At 39.1% G+C, this 18,214-nt stretch overlaps 3 protein-coding genes across 8 annotated transcripts in view; all 3 read left to right on the forward strand.

Moving 5' to 3' along the window:
- st6gal1 (ST6 beta-galactosamide alpha-2,6-sialyltranferase 1) overlaps positions 1 to 8,327 on the forward strand; it is a 29,681-nt gene extending 21,354 nt beyond the window's left edge. For all 6 annotated transcript variants that reach the window (XM_044222581.1, XM_044222578.1, XM_044222582.1 and 3 more), the window contains 4 exons: positions 253 to 350; positions 1,380 to 1,481; positions 3,240 to 3,414; positions 4,434 to 8,327. In XM_044222581.1, the coding sequence (XP_044078516.1) occupies positions 253 to 350; positions 1,380 to 1,481; positions 3,240 to 3,414; positions 4,434 to 4,705 (647 nt within the window). In that variant the 3' untranslated portion in view covers positions 4,706 to 8,327. The remainder of the gene's footprint in view (positions 1 to 252; positions 351 to 1,379; positions 1,482 to 3,239; positions 3,415 to 4,433) is intronic.
- Positions 8,328 to 13,800: 5,473 nt separating this feature from the next.
- Positions 13,801 to 16,320, forward strand: LOC122888296. Its single transcript, XM_044222594.1, has 2 exons — positions 13,801 to 14,917; positions 15,134 to 16,320. The coding sequence occupies exons 1-2, from the start codon at positions 14,837 to 14,839 to the stop codon at positions 15,680 to 15,682; spliced, it is 630 nt and encodes a 209-aa protein (XP_044078529.1). The 5' UTR covers positions 13,801 to 14,836; the 3' UTR covers positions 15,683 to 16,320.
- A 214-nt stretch (positions 16,321 to 16,534) lies between these two features.
- LOC122888304 (histone H2B 1/2-like) lies at positions 16,535 to 18,036 on the forward strand. The gene has a single exon (XM_044222603.1). It carries the CDS (start codon positions 16,579 to 16,581, stop codon positions 16,948 to 16,950), a length of 372 nt encoding a protein of 123 aa, XP_044078538.1. The 5' UTR covers positions 16,535 to 16,578; the 3' UTR covers positions 16,951 to 18,036.
- The last annotated feature ends 178 nt before the right edge of the window (positions 18,037 to 18,214 follow it).

The following is an 18,214-nucleotide window of genomic DNA, read 5'->3' on the forward strand; positions in this document are numbered from 1 at the left end:
TAAAATAACATTGACAATTTAAAATCTCTTGGACCAGTTGGATTGGCTGATTGAAACAACCTATTTAATTTGAGGCTTCTGTAGCACTTTTCTGAAATCTTTCAGGTGCTATTAACATTGTGCCATTTTTCACAACATGTACTGCTTCTACTTTCGTGTTCCTGTTTTTATCAGTTATTTACAGACAGAAACAGAAAATGTGATGCATCAGGAACTCAGTAAGTTTCACTTCAAAAAATGATTACATTACAGACTCTCATGATGCTGTGCTGCGCTTCAACGCTGCACCCACGACCGGTTATGAGAAGGACGTTGGTTGTAAAACCACCATCCGCCTCATCAACTCACAGGTAAACACACTGACCTGCTAAGGGACACGTACGGCAACTGACACAAAAATAGTACGCCAAACGAAATGTTTGTATCTTTCAACACAGCACTCTTTTTGACTTTTATATCAAGTTCAGACAAGCAAATACCAAAAACAAGGAAAAATACAACTAAAACCTGACATAACCTTCATGCCTCAGTGGTAAAACTGGTGCAAAATCTTTGGTAAATATTACTGATGAATGTTTTTTCTATCCTTAACTAACTTATTTTGAAGAGATCCTTGTGTCGTTTTCAAATTCTGATCAAGTTTCCATTAATATTCATAATAGATAAAATGCCATGTTTTGATTTAGCTTGCTAACTTAAGTCTGCAGTTTGTTTCTCATGATCTTTTATATTTAATATAATTTAATATATAATTATCAACAGGTGTAATTTATGTTGCATGAAAATCGTACCATGTTGTCAAGCTTGCATGCACGACTGAGTTTATTTTTTGCCTAAACTGAAAAGAGTTGACAAGGAAGCAAATGTTATGCCATACCCCATTCTCTCTCCATGTTTGCCGTCTATCTCTACACTGTCAACTATATTTCTAAGTTCCAGAAGTCCCATGTTTTAAGACTGCAAACTGCTACGGATGTTTTATTATGGTTAAAGATTTAATCTCACACCTGTACCGATGCTGCCCTTGAAAGCACCTTGATGGAGAAGAGATTGTCATTTTTAATTTAGCCAAAGAATGTATGTAAATGGTTTAATTGACCGTGGCTGCATGATTTATGGGACTTTTTAAATGTGCTGGTTTTCCTGCCCAGTTTTCTTTAAAACAACTCTGTAAAAATGATTAGTGGAGTTTGTGCTCAGAAGCTTCTTACCCTGGATACACTGGGTTTATTAAACATTATTTATAAAGATTAAGAATAATTTATGTAATGAGATATGAGTCAGCATCTCATCTTTATTTATTTATTTATTTATTTATTTTTTAATTTCACAGTGCTATGTATATGATGCATTTGCTTTCAAATTGTTTTGTTTTATAGGTGATGGCGTCTGATGACCATCGTTTCCTGTCCAGCTCTCTCTACAGCTCAGGTACTCTGGTGGCCTGGGACCCCGCCCCCTTCTCTGCTGACCTCACTCAGGTGACGTTTACATCATACTGCACTCACAGAAAACAAGCTAAAGGGTCGCACCTTTTTTATAGCTATTAATCAACATTGTTGATAAACTCTGCTCAATTTTTTTTCATCACTAATGCCATGGACAAAAGGCCTCATCACAGCAGAAAGTTCATGCTAATGCTGCATTCATTCGGCAGAACTGGAAGAACAGGAAAAACACCCCTTATTCCGACTTGGGTGTGTTCACTCATTATTATACTAGTGCTGAACTTGTAGTCACACCAGATAAATAGCCTAAATGAGCAACTTTTGTCGAGGTATGTATTTGTAGCAGTTTACCATGTGAAACCAGATACAAACAAACAGCTCCTATAAAATCAGCAGAATCGATTGCATTGGTGTTGATATTGGATTTTATTTTAAAGTAACTGCCAGCGGCGGTGCATTTGCAGCCATTCTGCCAATAGTTTGACGTGTGTGTAGTTTTTTTTTTTTTTCACCAAGAGGGAGATATCGTCCATGTCAGAAATTCCCGATATCTCCAAATTAGTGACTGCTCGTAGGGCTTGCTGAAGAACTGCTGTAGCTGGCGAGCTAACGTGCTAGCAAGCCAGAAACATCCTAGTCAGTTATATTTCTATTTTCTCTGTACTTTGCCTCATGGCATTGTGTTCTCAGAATTGTACATATTTTCTTTCAATAAAGACCTAATGAAGAATGAAAAAACCCTGTTAGCTCAGTCGCTAATGAGACAATAAGTTCACACAGTTTATTCAAAAGAAGTGTTTGTACCATCGACTACTGTGTCATAACTGTATGAAAAACATTCCTCTGTTGTGGAGCAACAGACAGAGGAGCTTCAATAAAACTGGATGATGACTCACAGCTCCGAATGTATTTAATCAGCAATTTATCAAACAACTGTTGAACAAACATAACATAAACTTAAATACGACGTTATTTGACTTCCAGCATTCAACTCGCCCACTCATCCACAGAGCCGCTATATTTTACCACACATAAGGCTAAGCTGCATTGTTCTGACTGGGCCCGAATGTTCCGCTGTGAAGATAGCGCTAATGGGACAGAGGACTTTGTGATTTCTCCTAAAATAAAAACCGTTTTATTGCACCCCTCACCTAATCCAAATGATGGAGTCTGACACGGAGAAATAAAAATGAGTACCTGTTTAGCGTAACATTACTAGCTTACGGCATCTTCCTTCTTTCTCAGCACAGTTGTCCAGATGGTGAAAAGCTAACTTAGCTAGTTAGCAGCTGAGCTAACGTCACAAGTCATTGTGATATTTTTCTTTTCACGGTGGTGGAAAAAATCATAAGAGAAAATGTGATCAATAATCTGATCGCTCTGACTTTTCTACCCGCAGCTTTCAGCTCCGCAGCTCCAAAACGTATTAGAGACACCTCCGTTTTTAGGCTATTTAATTAATAATGATATCCTTGGGAAGTCGCAGTGAATCTAAAAATGTGTATCACGCCTGTATGTTCAGATTTGATAGTTAAGACTGAGACGGTGTCCAATTTGTGACTCAAATTGCCTAATTCACCTCAAATAGTATCTTTGCCTCACATCACTCCCTCAACTCTCTTACGCCACCTTGAGGAGGTGCCTCACAGTTTGAAAACCTCTGTTCAAAGGAAAGGAGAACGTCTCATCAGTAACTCGGCCAGTTATCTACAGACACCAGAATGGAAACCTCCAGCACGGTACAACGTTTTTAACAGAAGCCTTAATACTACTATGTGCCCCCCCTCACAGTGGTACAACAGGACAGACTACCCCATCTTCACCCAGTACCAGAGATACAGGAGGCTTCATCCTATGCAGCCTTTCTACATCCTGCATCCTCGCTTTGAGTGGCAGGTTTGGCGCCAAATACAAGACAACATGGCTGAGCCTATCCAGAAGAACCCGCCCTCCTCCGGCCTGCTCGGTATGTGAAACGCAACTCTCTCACCACTCCCTGTTTATGATCTCTACTCATAACACATTTAGTGCACACAAAGGTATCGAAGCACATATGGGACTACATGCAAATGATAATTTTAACTTTAAAATGAAAATGTACTGCCATCAGATTTTGATTGAAATATTGCTACATTATGATTGGTGCATGGAAGCACATGACTTTCCCTTGTTCCAACGGAGCCCCGCTCACTTTAAATGAGTAAGAAGAGCACAGGGAAACACAGGAATACAGAAATAACCTAAACAGTTCTAACTTTGGCAGAACATTGTGTGTTTACGAAGGACCCCATTAATAATAGTAAGAAGATGATTGATGATTTAGGGCCTCTAAAGAATGGCCCTGATCCTGATCCGAGTAATTTAAAGAGTCACTAAACCCCAAAGTTCTGTCTGAAGTGCATCTACCCTGGAAATAAAAAAAAAAATAAAAAATGCCTCTAGAACGTGAAAAAAGTATCAGCAACGTCAGCGCTGGGAGGGGGCACAATTTAATAGACCTACCAATCAGAGCGACAGGGCGGTGCTTGGTCCGTTTTCAAGCAGGAAAAAAATGCCGGCCTGGTCACAAACTTTCTCAAATTACAGCTAAACAGTACACTGAAATGTGTTTCTGAAAACATTTGAGGTGGGAAATAGGCAATGCAGTAACAGAATCTGTTAATTAGTGACAGCTGATCTGACCTATTGCAGATGACGTTTGTTTTAACTGGTGAAAGCTGCTACCTGAATGTTTTATACACTGAGCTGGGAGAGGAGAGAGAGAACAGTTTTGTTATCGTTGGAGTTTAGCCGAACTGTGTATTTTACCAAGCTGGGCGCCAAAGATTGATTGGATTTTGATATGCTTTATATTAGCCGATACGATCCATTAAAATATGTCCGGATCAGCCCTGATACCGATCCCTACTGAAAACTATAAAACTATTCTTGTGTCAGAAAAATATTACATCTTTTAAAGTCTCCTCTCCTTTGTATCCTGCCCAGGCACTGTCCTGATGATGTCGCTGTGCGAGGTGGTGCACGTTTACGAGTTCCTGCCGTCCCGGAGGAAGACGGAGCTCTGCCATTACTACCAGCGTTTCTTCGACGCCGCCTGCACGCTCGGCGCCTACCACCCTCTGCTGTACGAGAAGAACCTGATCAAACGGATGAACCAGGGGTCCAACCGTGACATCTACACCCACGGACGCGTCACGCTGTCTGGGTTCAGCAAGCTGAACTGCACTCAGGCTGCTGGAGGTGGAGTCAACCACTGACTGGAAAATACAGAGGCAGTGAAGCAAAACAAACACACACACACACACACACACACACACACACACAAAATGCAAAGCAGAATCCTGCATGAAGACACGTAACAATGAACATGAACATGACAGTCGCATGAAAACTTCATATTCACTGCCGAACCTAAAGGAACGCTGTGCCACTCACTATAAATATTACATGCTGTCATTATAGCCTGTAAACACTGGAATACGCACATTTCTTTGTCATAGCGCACACACACAAACACACACACACACACACACTGATAGATGTGCCTGCTGTTCACATATACATATCCTCATGAGGACATTCCACTGATAATGTTCATCCTTGAACCCTAAACTAACCCTAATATCAACCCTTAAAGGGCCATACCACTGCTTTTTGAAGGTTTTCGTAACATGATTTTTAAGAAAAATACATTAGCCAAGTATTTTCCAAAGCATGCTATGAGGTTTTAGATTTATTCCCTGTCTTCCAAGACAGAAATCAGCTCCTGCACGCTGTCAACACTTGTGGTGAATTTATGGAATAGCTACGTTTCGGTTTCCGGCATTTCTTATAACAAATAACAAGAAGCCTGCATAAAAATAAATACATACTCACAAAGAAAAACAAGCAAACCTAAAGACAAAACAATTGACCATACATAAAAAAAAATAATAATAATGTGGCCATTTTCTTATTGTTAAGGTGTTTCAGTGTGGACAGAGATCTTTAATAACATGTTGTGTTCACACAGAAACAGTCTTTTAAAAATTAAATGAGTTATTGTGGATGCAGTCTGAGAACAAACACAACAAGTTGGTCAAGATACTTTGTCCTCACTAAGTTCTCAAAATGAGAGGTTAACTCAAACTGTTATAACTAAATAAAAAATAAAGTGAGAAATACGGAGTTTGTATCTCTCAGCCAAGCCCAAGCGACTCAGACCCCAGTTGGATAGGTGATTAGATTGATAGAGTAGTTACAATCAACATCCAAGAGGTGTATTTTCCCCCTGCTGCTAGTTTTATTTTGCTAAGCTAGGACACACAGACTCTGTTCTGGATCCACAAAGATGAAACTGAAATCCATCTTCTCATCTGACTCTGGAAAACACAAGAGAACAAGAGGATTTCACTGAAATGTTGGACTGCTCCTTTAAGAAACCTGTGGCATGAGTAAAGTGTCTGATGGATGTCTCCACATGTACACACACATGTACACACACCTTACTGAATCTATTTATTGAAGAAAATACTACCTGCACATGACTCGACTCCTAATCTCTTACCTTGTCTTCGATCCAACAATACAGTAAAAACCTACAAGTTAAACAGACTAACAAAACATTTTTGACCCCGTAACAACCTATTCCTAATAATATTTTTTATGATTCTTATATAGTGTATATATGATAGCAGTAATACCCAGGAGGACAGTCTTTAGTGTGATTCTGTGACTCACCTATGTGAAGCAGAACAGAGTTTTATTTACAGAACATTATTCCATGCACGTTACAATCTAATATACATGGTTATCTTAACCAGTAACATGTTGTTTTAGATGGAATTGTTATTCATTAATGAAATAGAAAATAACACGGAAGGTGGTGACTAACATTGTTTCGCAGCAGCCACACTGACAAGGCCGCCTGCAGATGTGTGCGCAGACGATTTTTTTTTGTTGTTTATCGGCTTCGTGAGCGCAGGCATTTGCCGATTCTCTCAAAATGCCAGATAATCGGCCCGATTTTATCGGTCTATCACTATTTCAGAGTAACACTACGCTTAACTGCAACATTTCCTCAGAGAAGTGGGGAAACTAAACATGTCATGATGTCATGCTAAGGTAGCTGCTAGCTAATGTAGAAGCGCTCCCTTAACACCTTGCACGAAGGAATAGCTTCGAAAGCCAGTAAGCATTTCCCAAAATATCAAACAATTTCCTTTAAGACCCAACCTGAATGAGCCTGTCTCATACTACCCTAACCCGACCTGAACCACTGATGTGTTTTAGTTCTGTCTTCCTCATAGAAGAGGTTTATGCTAGCACCACTAGAACAAAAGTGGCTTACAATAGCCAATAAGCCATTCCTCTTAGGTTATGTGTGTAGTTTCAATAACACTGCAGACATTTCATCCATCCATCCATCAACATATGACACCTTAGCATCTCATCTTTCTGTTCAAATCTTCCAACTTTGTGTCTGAAAAATGTTTCAGGAACTAAAACTCCAGTCTGCTAACACATTTGCATCACTGTTGAATGTTCAGTATTATCACAGTAAAGAACGGCCTCAAGGGTATTATGGCTTTTCTATTATTACCGACGCATGTGTACCATCTGTTAAAGTTTTTCTCCAAAGTAGTGTAGCAACAGGAGAACATGCTACATCTCTGATAAACAGAGAAATTATCCGCATGGCACAAATTCATTCACGTGACCATCGATGTAAAACATGCATATTGTTTTCAGCATCATCACATGTGAACCAGACAATGTGAGTTTGATGCGCCTTAGAGGATGGATGTTATGTGTGTAAAAAATATCTGATTTTTTCATAAAGAGAAATAGAAACCTCATTGGAAGCCGTATTGAAATAAGGTCTCCATGTACATAGACACATACCGGAACGGTATTATGTCGAATTAATGCAAAACTAGGGGGCACCATCATGAAACCAAAAAATAGAAACCAGAAATGTCTACCTTTTTGGTTCTTGTTTCGTTTTAGTTTTTCTCAAAGGAGAACACGTGACAAGTGATTTACAGAGCAGATATGTGCTGTAGCACAGAAGAAAAATGCAATTTAATTTCAGTTGGATTTTTCTGTGGTTTTGAGTGAAATGTGTCAAGAACTATTGGATGGGTTGCTACGAAAATTGGTACAAACGTTCATCTAGCGCCATCATCAAGTAAAAAATTTAATTTGCCCAATACTTTGGTTTATGACCAAATACCTGCTAAACTGACATTCCCATCAGCCTCAGCTGTACTTTGTGTTTAGTGCTAATAGCAAATGTTAGCATGCTAACACGCTAGACTAAGATCAGAACATCAGCATGTTGGCATTGTCATTACGAGCATATTAGCTGAAGCTGCCATGTGTAATTTCCTGTGTGCATTGTACCTAATGTGAACTTTGAAAGTGACAGGGGAAATATACAATGTACAAAGAACAGTAGGTGGCAGTGGAGAGTCAGCAGGGGCCCAACACCAAATGTTGTGTTTGAAAGACAAGTTGGCACATCGAGTTTCACTTCAGTCTGAAGCTGAAAGAATCAGAGCTCGAGCAGTCTCCAAGAAACAAAATGGCTCCGCTGTTGTATTTTTTTTTTTTTATCGTTTTGCACTCTTGTCCCAACTCCTGCTCGTTTGATTCCAGCCGTCACTGGACGTTTGTGCGAAACCTTTTGACATTTTCTTTAAGCTTACAGATGCACTATTACTTCTGCTTTGCCTTCATCCTCAACGTTTCTGAGAGGGTTGGTTGTTACACTGTTAACTGTGGTTTCATGTGGTTGATTGTATTTATTATTTCTTGAGTTTATTTTTTTTCCTGTGGTACTGGACTCTTGTCATTTGATCGAACATGCAAAGAACATACATGCATACAGCAAACATACAACTGACTTGTGTGAGCATTTCATATTAATGGCGTTTTTGTTTTGTTTTTTTAGGGTATGAATTCTCAGAGCCGCCATCTGTTCCTGTTTGAGTTCAGTTTTCCTTTAATTAATTTTCATGAAACATCAACAACTAAGGTGTAAACGCCAGATATACAATTAGCTTGTTCCAAAGTGAAAGATGAGTCCAAATTATTAACTTGTGGTGTTTTTAGCCATGCGAGCGGCTATATGGATAGCAATGTCTGTCGGTCGGCCCACCACTTTGGTCCAGATTCAGAAATCTCAACAACTGTTGGGAATTTTGTTCCTACATTCATGGTTCCCAGAGGATGAATCTGATTACAGCAGGCTGACATTTTTAGCTTTTTAGTGAAATATCTTCGATTGGATGGATCTATGACATTTGGTACATATATTTGTGGTGACCAGATCATGAATCCTCATGACTTTGATGATCCTCTGACTTTTGCTGTAGCGCCACCAGCAGGTCAGATAAGTTTTCACTTTCCTGTGAAATTTCTCAACATCTACGAGATGGATTGGCACAAACTTTGGTTCAGACATCCGCGGTTCCCAGATCATGAATCCTCATGACTTTGGTGATCCCCCTTTCCTCTAGTGCCACCTTGAGGTTGACATTTGTGGTTTTCAGTGAAATATCTCAACAGCTATTGAATGGATTGTGATGAAATTTGGTTCAGACATTCACGTTCCCTTCAGGACGAAGTGTAATGACTTTGGTGATCCCTTAAGTTTTCATCCAGAACCATCATCAGGTCAAAATTTCAATTTGTCCAATATTTAAATTTATAACCAAATCCCTGCAAACCTAATAACATTCCCATCAGCCTCAGCTGTACTTCTGTAGTTAGCAAATGTTAGCATGTTAACACACCAAATATTGATGGTGATCATGCTACCTGCTAAATATCAGCATGTTAGCATTGCTGTTGTGAGCATGTTAGCATCATGGGTGTGACGTTAGCATTTGGCTCAAAGCACCGACAGACTCTTAAGTCTCGTTTTCTGGTGAAATACCGGATACTTTACTTCTTCAGGCCTCTTAAACTTGTTCAAATAAAACAACCTGAGAAGGAAAATTTGTTTGCACACTGCGCATGTTGTTAGCCAGTTTCACCAGTGATGAAGGAGTCACAAGCAGGTTTATTTTAAGGGATCACAAGCCAAAAAGGTTGGAAGCCACTGATTTAACATCCGCATTGCCTGAAGATTACATTTCAGTCACACAGGCTTTAAAACACCACCACCCATGCTTTTCTGGTTTCACAACAGTATATTTTTAACCCTGCATGCATCAGACTGTTTCAACCAATGCTGTAAATGTTAAAGTTAAGAATCTGCTTCTGTCGGATGAATTATTATTAACGTTGTATTTTGAAGATTTCTCATTGTGTTACAAAAGCTGTCAGTGAACTGTTTACATTTAGTTTAGTTAATGACTTTGTTTCAGGTGTCACATCGGCCATTTTATCTGTATGTGAGCAGCCAGGAGGTTGTGATAATCTGGAGTGAAACACATCTGGATGTTGGGGTGAGGACATTTTAAAACTGCAGCCATCGTTCAATAAACAACTGCCAACAAAAAAGGCTCTGGAAATCATTCTTAAAGAATACGGGAACCTAAATAAAAACAAATGAAACTAGAAGGTCACTCGGAGAGCGTAGACTTCTATGATATGCAGATCTGCAAGCACAACCACTATATATGTCTGCATGTAAAAATCGGGAACTGTGGGACAAATTCAGTTCATTTTGCCATAGACACCAGTGTTACAACTGACTTGAATTAAGTGAAGTTTGATTTGTTTTCATTTAGGCATTTTAAATCTTCCATCCTGACCTCAGGCTGGAGACAGAGGAGGACGCCCCCTGCTGGGCAAACTGCTGGTTGGTTAAAGTTGTTGATAAATGTGGAGGACCAAATTGACTCATTTGTCAATAAATAAAAGAAAAAGTAATTACAAATATATAAATAGATATTTTAAGTAATGAATAAAATAATAAATGCTAAAATAATTCAATTAAAGAAATGTTAAAATATTTAAAAAAATACATATATGCCTAATAATGCTAAAATACAAAAATATATACATATTTTAATTAACAAATATATAAGTAAATGCTGAAATAAGTATATAAATAAATGTATAATTTGATAAATTAATCAATAAATAATGGTAACTCATTTGGATATAAATTTCTATACATCAACACGTTTTTACATTTCATCCAACAGTAAACAGATGTATTTTATTGTTAGATGAGTACAATAAAGAGCACCTGAGACGTAGACGCATGACGTGAACATATATAAGACACAGTGATTGGTTTTATGTGCTCACGACGGGGAGTCTTTACTTATTAATTTATTTCTAATACATTACATTTATTTAGCTGACGCTTTTATCCACAGCGACTTACAATAAGTTCAACCATGTAGATACAATCCAAAAATTGCAAGAATCATCCAACTACATCAAATATAACTAATGTATACATTAAATATGTTGAACTGTTTCAAGTGCTACATTTAGAAACAATAAGTGATATAATATAATACAATTACCTCTAAATTGGACTCAAATACAGTACTTGAGGAATGTAATTAATTACATTCAACCGCATGTGGCCAAAACTATATAACAACCGTAGTGAAAAGTACCACCCGTGACAATTATAAGCGATATGGATTTACTGTGTAGTAATTCGATTAAAAACGTGTTAAAATGTTATGAGTAGCGTAATTGTTGCATAAGAACAACAACAACAACAAAACCAATCACGTCACATTTTTATTAAGTGCGAAATTTACACAGTCATTGGTTGGGTGTTGTGACGTAATCACGTCACCTCTCCTCGTTAGTATAGTGGACAGTATCTCCGCCTGTCACGCGGAAGACCGGGATTCGATTCCCCGACGGGGAGTCTTTAATATTGTCTAGGATAGTAGCTTTCACTATGGTTATAAGATATTTCTGGTCATATTGTGAAGTGATGACAACATGTCCATGTGTCTCAAACTCACTCTGACCTTTTTACTTCCTTGTAATAAGATAAAAACAAAAAAATATATATATCATAGAGGAGTGTTGAACCGTTGAGCAGCAGTAGTGGAAAGTAACTAAGTACATTTACTCAATCACTTTACTTAAGTACAGTTTTGAGGTAGTACTACTTCTACTCCACTACATTTATTTGACAGCTTTAGTCACTAGTTACTTTGCAGATATATTTATACAGAAGATATCCTAATTAACAAATACATTATGATGTATAATTATAAGATTCACAAGCTAAGACCGTCACCGCCATGGACGTGGTGTACGCTCTCAAGAGGCAGGGCCGCACCCTGTACGGCTTCGGAGGCTAAACCTGATCCAGACCCGCTGACACACGAACCCAAAGGCTCTTTTAAGAGCCGCCCACTTCTTCTCAAGAGTTTATCCTGTTGACTTTTGTGTTGCCCCGACTATGACTTTCACTGAAAAACTTTCATTAATATAAAGAATATAATTAATACATAAACTATATATTAACTACTACTGGAAATCAGTGATCACTAGCTTTTAAATACTACATCTGCATGGAAACAGCTTGCTGAGCTAAACACATTAAATGCTCGTTTTGATCTCCCCAACAAAGAGTCAGCTGTAAAGTCCACTCCGCCTCCAGAGGACCGGCCTGTTAGTATCCACAGCAGGTGTGAGAAGAACCCTGCCAACTGACATAGATGGTCATACAAAAACACAGGTGATGATTTACAAGGTCAACGCATTAATAGGCCACTGAACTAGAGACTGACTAGCTGCATATAGCACCTCATTCTCACAAATACATCTACTCAAGAGCCGTCCACTTATTCCAAAGAGTTTATCCTGACTTTAATACATTAGCGCTGTCGATAACATCTAACTACTAGATGGCACCTCCCTTTTATTCCAGCAGCTGCCAGTTTATTGCACAACCTGCATATTTCGTTCATGGAGTGGCACTTTTAAAAGGATTTCATTTAGCAACATCTAAGTAATTTTAATCTAGGTTACTAGATTAGACTGCTGTGCAGTAGTGATTCATATAAAATTATCTATGGTAATCGTGTTTAGCTAGTGTTAGTTAACCCCTCAATATTTAACAGGGGTCCCATGTATTAACTTATTGTACAATAACAGTTCAATCATCCATAAGACACTAAACAAATTACACTTCCAAAGAACACAACACAATGTAGGGATGCTATTAAATTCCCACAGTGTTAGACTGACAGCTTCAGTAAAAGCTGCCGTTAGTGTTGACCTAACCTTAATATTAGTGTTTCCTTGCTGATGTTGTGTAGTTGTTGCATTGTCCAAAAATCCTAGATGAAATGTTAATTTAACTGCCTGGTGTGTCTTGTTTTTTTGTTTTATTTTTGGCCCAGTGTCGCTGTGGGCACGGTGTGATATTAATTCAACTAGCCTATTACATTCTTGTATTATCAGGTAGAAATGGTGTGTTTGTAGTGGACATCTCCATATTCCTCACGGACGTCATCAGTCACGTCAAAATGAAGAAAACCACGTCACTGATGACGTCCGTGAAAATGTGTTAACTAGGAGGATTTTCTGAACTAAAGAGGTCATCGCTGCGCACAGAAACAGATACAAATATTGCAGCACTAAGAAAAGTGTTGATGTGATGGATCAGTTTTTTGTATCCTATTGACACTGGTATCAATACCTAAAACGAGACTTCGTATCAATAATATCGATGTGTTGGGGATCGATCCGCCCACCCGCAGTGATTACATCCATCTGAAAGCTTTATACAGCAAGATGGCAAGCACTGAAATACAGAGTGAACGAAACCCAACAGCTCAGCCACGCTTTGATCGATTCTTTAGATTAGATATTAGGTATACATTTAATTAGATTAATATATTACATAATTGAAATAATAATAAAGCAGTTACTGTCCCAAAACGTGTTGGTTTACCATTATTACTGTAAAAAATAAAATGTAACTCTTTCCAGATGTTGGTCACAGCCCATACACTGAATGAGTTCATCTACTTGACTTTATACGTAATTTACTTTATTATCATTGGAAAAGCCCTGGTGTGATCGTGTAATGTCTGTTAGCATTGTTGCTTGAAATTAATATAAAGAGAAGCTGCCAATCAAGACAGTGATCCTGCAGGTTTGTAAGATAAGCATGAAATAAAAATGAATGAATATATTAATAAAATAATTTAAACAATTAAATGCCACTTTAAGTTTGTCAGTGTGATTTCCACGTGTCTCAAACTCTCTGACCTTTTTACTTTCCTGTAATAAGATAATAGCCTAAAAAATATATATGTATAATACTAATATAATTGTGAATGTTTGTATTATAATCAAATTAATCCGATCTTTTGGTAAGTGACCTAAATAAAGTATCTGAATACTTTCTCCAACACTGATATTACAGTTTTTCTCAGTCGCTTTGGTACATATCTCAGATCAGAATTGAAATTCTCAAAACTACCTGTTCAATTCTCACATCATTGTGTCACTTGTGCACATCAAAAAAGCAGTTTCTCATTTCTTTGAACAAGTTGCAAATGCTTTGGTACATCCATGCAAATGATTATGTACAATTCTCTGTTGTTTCCTACATTATCAGTTGCTTATGTCATGTTGATCAAAATGTATTATATTGGGTCTCTGTTGAATAGTCTCACCCCCCACAACATTTAGGCACAAGCTCATAGCATAAGTCTTTACATGCAAAATGGTTGAACAAGTTATCATAATATGTCAAGCATATTTCTATACTTTCTATATTTCCATTAGACTTTTTTCTAAATCTGTCCTGAATTGGTAAATTGCTCCCAGGTGAATCTTGACTTTCTCTAACGAAGGTGCTTCTCATGAAGCATCAACTAGCAGGTATATATATAGCCGGAGCAACAGAATGTTACAATGTTTGACAATGGAAGGACAAGGAATTGGACGGGGTCAACAGCCAGAGAGAAGACGAAGAAGAGGAGTGAGGCTGCGTGGTGGAGGAGTTGGAAGGCAAAACCGAGGAAGAGGCAGAAGAGGCCGAGGACATATGCGTGTTCCTGATGAGATTAGAGCCACACTCGTAGACCACGTTCTCAATCATGGGCTTACAATGGCCGAGGCTGGTCGAAGGGTGCAGCCAAATGTTGGAAGAACAACTGTGTCCTCGATTATTCAGACTTTTCTTCGACAGAATAGGTATGTAATCTAACAATAGGCATTGTACACTGTACTTTCCTTACTAATTTTTTTCCCACATAGGACTGCAAGACAAATTCACAGGGGTGGCAGAGGGCCCCTTTTCGCACGTGAACAGGAGGAGGCCATTTGCACCATGGTAATAGAAAACAATGCAATAAGACTCAGGGAGATAAAAAGTGCCATTATACAGGACAACAACATCTTTCAAAACAACAGTCAGCATCTCAACCATTGATAGGGTGCTGAAAAGACACCAAATGAATATGAAGCAGCTCTACACTGTTCCGTTTGAAAGAAATGGTGAAAGAGTGAAGGAGCTGCGTTACCAATATGTACAGGTAAAACATGTATGAGCATGCAGCAACTGTACCTCAGAGTAAACAGTACAACATTGTATAGTGATATACAGTACAGTAAGTGTGAACTTGACACATTGCATCTTCTTTTCTACAGCCATAGCAAATATGTGCTGTATACATTTGATGTAACTGTATCTTGGCCAAAATGTAAATGCATGTAATTCATAAAACTCATTTTGTGTCTTCTGGATATAGCGTATAATGGAACTGGAAGCAAGTGAACCACCGCACAGCTTCCTCTACATGGATGAAGCTGGCTTCAACCTAACAAAACGTAGAAGGCGTGGTCGAAATATCATCGGCCACAGAGCTACAGTTGATGTGCCGGGCCAACGGGGCGGAATCATAACCATGGGTTGTGCAATCTCTGAGAATGGTGTGCTAACGCATATTCCCATTATTGGGCCATACAATACAGAGCGTCTTGTCACCTTTTTAGACACCCTCTACAGGGATCTCATCCCTGAACAAGAGAGGGGTCAGATTGGAGATGACCTGCCAAAGTATGTGATCGTTTGGGACAATGTCAGTTTCTATCGTTCCAACATCATCAGGCAATGGTTTGCTGCCCATGACAGGATGCTGATGGAGTTCCTCCCACCCTACTCTCCATTGCTTAACCCCATTGAGGAATTTTTCTCAGCATGGAGATGGAAAGTATACGATCGTCAGCCACATACACAAATGACCCTTCTGGCTGCCATAGATGCTGCATGTGACGACATCACAGCAGAGGCTGGATAAGACACTCAAAAAGATTCTTTCCACGCTGCATTGCAAGAGAAGATGTTCGTTGTGATGTGGATGAGAATTTGTGGCCCAACAGACAGGATCGTCAAGAGGTGTAGGAAGATTGTAATTCCTTAATGTAATTTCTACAGCACCGCATGTACAGTTTTTCCTATGTTCACATTTCTTCTTTAGGTTTTTTTTTTTTGTGTGCTATTCAGTGCTGTCTTTTCATTTCTGTATCTCAATGACATGTTCTGTCAATAAAATACAGTACAAACAGTAAGAGTGTAAATTTGAATATTTTCCATTCTCTTGCAATTACACTCACACATACACTGAGATGTAACTTACAATTGACAATAATTGTCATCAAAACTTTAGCCATAGTTTCCATCAGAACATCCCTCCAGAGTAAACTGTTATATTGACAACATGACTAAACAATTTGACTGTCTTATCCGTATACAATGACACAAGGACTTGTCATTCTGATGGCACTGACATGTTCATTGACACAGATATTTACTTTTGAGAGATGAACTAAGGATTTTGAGTAAGAGATTGGCTTTTGCAGGTTATCCATGGTGTTTTGCTATTTGTACAAATTGTTTTGAGAAATGCACTTACTGTTTTGCAAATTGTGAGTTTGATTCGAGACATGTACCAAAGCGACTGAGAAAAACTAATACATTTAACTGTTAAAATCTGTGTTCACCGTTTGACCTTCACATCTTCGTTCACTTCTCAATGTTTAACCGTTGCCTGTAGGGCGCACGCGCAGTCGCTTTTAAAACTCAGCCAATCCTGGGTGAGGAACCGCACAGTCTAATTTGCATCAAGCACATACAAATCCGTCACCTCAGCGCTACAGGGATCATTCGTTGAAGTAAATTCCTACGAAGTTAACGATGCCTGATCCAGTGAAAGCACCGAAGAAGGGCTCAAAGAAAGCCGTCTCTAAGAGCGTCACCAAGACCGGCAAGAAGAAGAGAAAGACCAGGAAGGAGAGCTACGCCATCTACGTGTACAAAGTGCTGAAGCAGGTCCACCCCGACACCGGCATCTCCTCCAAGGCCATGCTGATCATGAACTCCTTTGTGAGCGACATCTTCGAGCGCATCGCCGGTGAGTCCTCCCGCCTGGCTCACTACAACAAGCGCTCCACCATCACCTCCAGGGAGATCCAGACCGCCGTCCGCCTGCTGCTGCCCGGGGAGCTGGCCAAGCACGCCGTGTCTGAGGGCACCAAGGCCGTCACCAAGTACACCAGCTCCAAGTAAACCCGCTGTTCATCCCAACAACACAAAGGCCCTTTTCAGGGCCGCCCACTGCCTCAACTAAGAGCTGATTTCTCAATCAATCAAATAATGATACTCGATAACTCAATTTTCTTTAAGCAATTTAATAGCCAAATGACGTGTATGTGTGTGTACCAGCTTTCTCTATTGGGGGGGGGGGGGCTGCATAATTGTCCTTCAGGAGCCATTCTCTTAACTTGTTTTACAATCGACATTTTGTAGTCATAATTGTGTATACTATAACTTGTGTTGTGAATCTATATTATATGCATGTTTGAACTTCCCCTATTGCTCTCCCCCCAGGTTTTATTTTTTTTTTAAATCAAGGGTGTCATATTATACAGACTGGAAGCCTTTTGAGGCGATTTGTGACATTGGGCTGTTTAAATAAATTTACTTGACTAATGTATGTTAGTGTAACATCATTACACAAACATTGTTTTTGGTGTGCATTGATCCTCAAGACAATGTAGTGAATTATCCCATCAATGCATACATTAATCATCACTAATATGATTGCACAGACAGTGACTTGAGGTTCCTGAGTCCTAAACCTTACCAGTTTATGAAAGACAGGCAATGTGCATTATTGCCTAATTTCTACACATTCAAAATAGAAATGTATTTTGTCTAACTTACACAGCTCTTTCCTTCATCTCCAGTGGCCCATGGTCTGCCTGGTAGGTGTTTAGGGCATTTTGCAGGGAGTACAGGTTCAGGCAGACAGGCTCAAGGCCTGGATGAAGAGTCCTGCACCTTCAGGAAGCTCTCCACGTCTATTCTGAACCTGTTGGAGTATGTATTAGAAAGTGTTTTAGTGCTAGACATCTAATACTCGACTGGTTGTGTGTTCATACTTTTAATGATCATCGTGGACAATGCATTTGTTTGCTTTTACATACAGCATTAAAGTCTTTGCAGCAGACATTCATCCTCTGTGGGCATTGTCCTGCGTTCTCCACAGCTGCACCTGTACAATACAGTTTAATTCAGTGTGACTAAAGATGTTGTCAATCATTTGAGTTGTCAGTTACATAAATAAAGGTGATCTGATCTGTTTAAAGCATATTCTGTTGCTCAGTGTGTGTTTTGCAATGATGATATTCAGCAATGAAGCAGTCAGAAGACCTGCAACTGTGTGTAGCTGAAGATGGGTTTCAAATGAAAGGGAAAAACCAAGTGTCTTATGTGGAGTCAGGCCACCACGAGCCTCCAGAACAGCTTCAGTGCTACTGTGGATCCACAA

Source organism: Siniperca chuatsi, linkage group LG14, assembly GCF_020085105.1.
Source record: "Siniperca chuatsi isolate FFG_IHB_CAS linkage group LG14, ASM2008510v1, whole genome shotgun sequence".
Lineage (NCBI taxonomy): Eukaryota > Metazoa > Chordata > Actinopteri > Centrarchiformes > Sinipercidae > Siniperca > Siniperca chuatsi.